Consider the following 2,268-nt stretch of genomic DNA (forward strand, 5'->3'; position numbering starts at 1 on the left):
CAACACAGAAAGGAGAATTCTACTGCCTGAGGGTTATAATCCCTAAGTGCGGCCGAAGGCCGCTTACGTAGAAAGGAATTCTACGCAAAAATACATTTGTTAAAAAGAACATTTTTTTTATAAAAACTTTTTTTTTCTATTTTTAATTTACTTTTTATTCTTTATTCAAAATCCCCCCATATCTAATTTGGCATAATTTCTTTTATTAAAAAATCCCACGGTTTCTGTTAGTTGGGTCATATTCCACTTCAAACTGCTCAGTTTGCCTAAGAAAAATCCGTTTTTCCCCCTTTTTCAAACGGTTCCCTAGGTGCCTGTGGGAGGAGTCCGAGGGAGGGGTTCCCCTTTTTAGAAAGCGGCGACTGTCTCCTTTCTATTGGGGGGTGTTTTGGTGAACCTTTTTTCCACATTAATTCCATTTTCGTAAAAACTATAAAAAGGTATATGTATAAATATGTATATCAAATTAAAGAGAATTAAATTCTCTATCAAATGACATCAAAATTGTCCAATTCCTTGAAGAGGTTTTCGAGAAATATTAATTTGAGAAAATGCTTAATTTGAACTTTGACCTTTAATAATTGTTGTAGTTGTTGTTTCCCAAAAAAAATAAATATAAAGTTATGTTCACCTCAATGGTCTCTATCGATCCTATTTCTTTTTTTTTTTTTTAATTCGAGATTTGGTAGTATTGTGCATTTGTTCCGTAGAATTGATGCTTACGCATTTGCCGACTTAACAAAGAGGCGTAAACTATTTCACAAAAATACACGTAGTTTTTTATTTTTTCCTTGGAGCGTCGTATGAAGTTTTTATAGTTAACATTTTCAAATATCTATAACCGTGGTATACTAAATTCTTTAGGAGTTCTTATATTGGCGCCTGCTTGAAACCACGAGCAGCATAATCTGCGGGTTGTGTCCGGTCAGACACTTTTGGAAAACCTTCGTCACCAGGATTGCAAACGGGTCGTGAAGTGATTACACGCCAGCCTCCTTTACGGGTCCAATCCTAAACGACAATTTTTTTTTTGTTTAGCATTAATTAAAGTTAAATTTAGTTAAGTACATCGAACCAAAAATAAAGTAACACGAGTACTAAAATATTGTCAATTTGTTTAGAAATTTTTAATCTACATATATATGCAAGTATTATGTGGTTCACAGAGTAGGAAACTTACGTTTTGATTATACTTGAAATAGTAGGCTACAGCGTAAATTGCTGCAACGGTCATAGCAAATTTTCCTGTCCAAAATCGGATAGTATATGAACGCTGAGGACCCTGCATAAACAAGTTCAATTTATATACATTATGTTTTAATTTTTACCATTACATAACAGTTTAAAACGGTTTAGCTAGTGTTTTATTAAGATTCAATAAACGATAAACCATACTTACAAGGACTGGAGTTAGTGTTTCTCCCAATTTGTCAAGTGGGAAGCGATAGAAACGCTTAATCGGATTCTGTAGTTCTCTCTCCAACTCGGGCACTGTGCGAGGACCGTGGTGTAGTTCCAAATCTTTCAGCCATTGCTTCCGCCATGCACGTTCTTCGTTCGACATGCCAATCAAACGCTCCCGTTCACGCACCATGCGGCCGGCGATGACCATGGGTTTTACTCCACCCGTTTCTGAAGCCATCTTTTTTTCCTAGAGTTATGCTATTGTTAATTAACTCATATTAGTAAAGTCATTTATACCTGTTCCACAGCCAACGAAACAGATAATTCACAGACTACGGTAGGGAAAAACGATACTAGGGATGTCGGTAAAACATCGATGCATCGAAAATATCATGTTTTGCTTCGATGCATAGAAAAATGTCCACTCGATGTATAAATAGTCGATGTATCGATCACAGCATCCCAGTAAAAAGGTTTTTGTTGTTGTAACTGTTTCGCGGTGATAGTCCTTTTTGGGCAAGATGCAATAATACAAGGTGGCAAGGTGTTCTCTCTTCTTATTATTCTTATTTTCAGTGCAGCCGATCTTAATTTTTATACTACTATTCGTTGGCAAATAGTATCTAAAATACTCCATTATAGTAATTCGTTTTATGACGATTTTTAAATAACTTGGTGTTTTCAGAACGATATTAATATCTAAAATTGCTGGATTTGTATAATTTTTGTCCTCAAAATGTAAAAAATAAAAGATGTCGTGGTTATCAATGGAAAAAGACGTACACAAAACTCGTATGAAAAGGCGATTTTTTTATATTAAATAACTTTTGCTGCATTGTCATAATATCGAGCCAAATGGAGTAC

The 2,268-nt window shown here is 35.0% G+C and overlaps 1 protein-coding gene across 1 annotated transcript; it reads right to left on the bottom strand.

The window, feature by feature from the left end:
• Nucleotides 1-754: 754 nt before the first annotated feature.
• LOC118735171 lies at nt 755-1,809 on the bottom strand. The gene is made up of 4 exons (XM_036464811.1): nt 1,702-1,809; nt 1,400-1,651; nt 1,181-1,282; nt 755-1,011 (listed from the first exon to the last, which is right to left on the bottom strand). The coding sequence occupies exons 2-4, from the start codon at nt 1,640-1,642 to the stop codon at nt 871-873; spliced, it is 486 nt and encodes a 161-aa protein (XP_036320704.1). The 5' UTR covers nt 1,643-1,651; nt 1,702-1,809; the 3' UTR covers nt 755-870.
• Between the last annotated feature and the right edge of the window lie 459 nt (nt 1,810-2,268).

Source organism: Rhagoletis pomonella, unplaced genomic scaffold, assembly GCF_013731165.1.
Source record: "Rhagoletis pomonella isolate Grant_MI unplaced genomic scaffold, Rhpom_1.0 Rhpom_scaffold_00003, whole genome shotgun sequence".
In the NCBI taxonomy this organism is placed as follows: Eukaryota; Metazoa; Arthropoda; class Insecta; order Diptera; family Tephritidae; genus Rhagoletis; species Rhagoletis pomonella.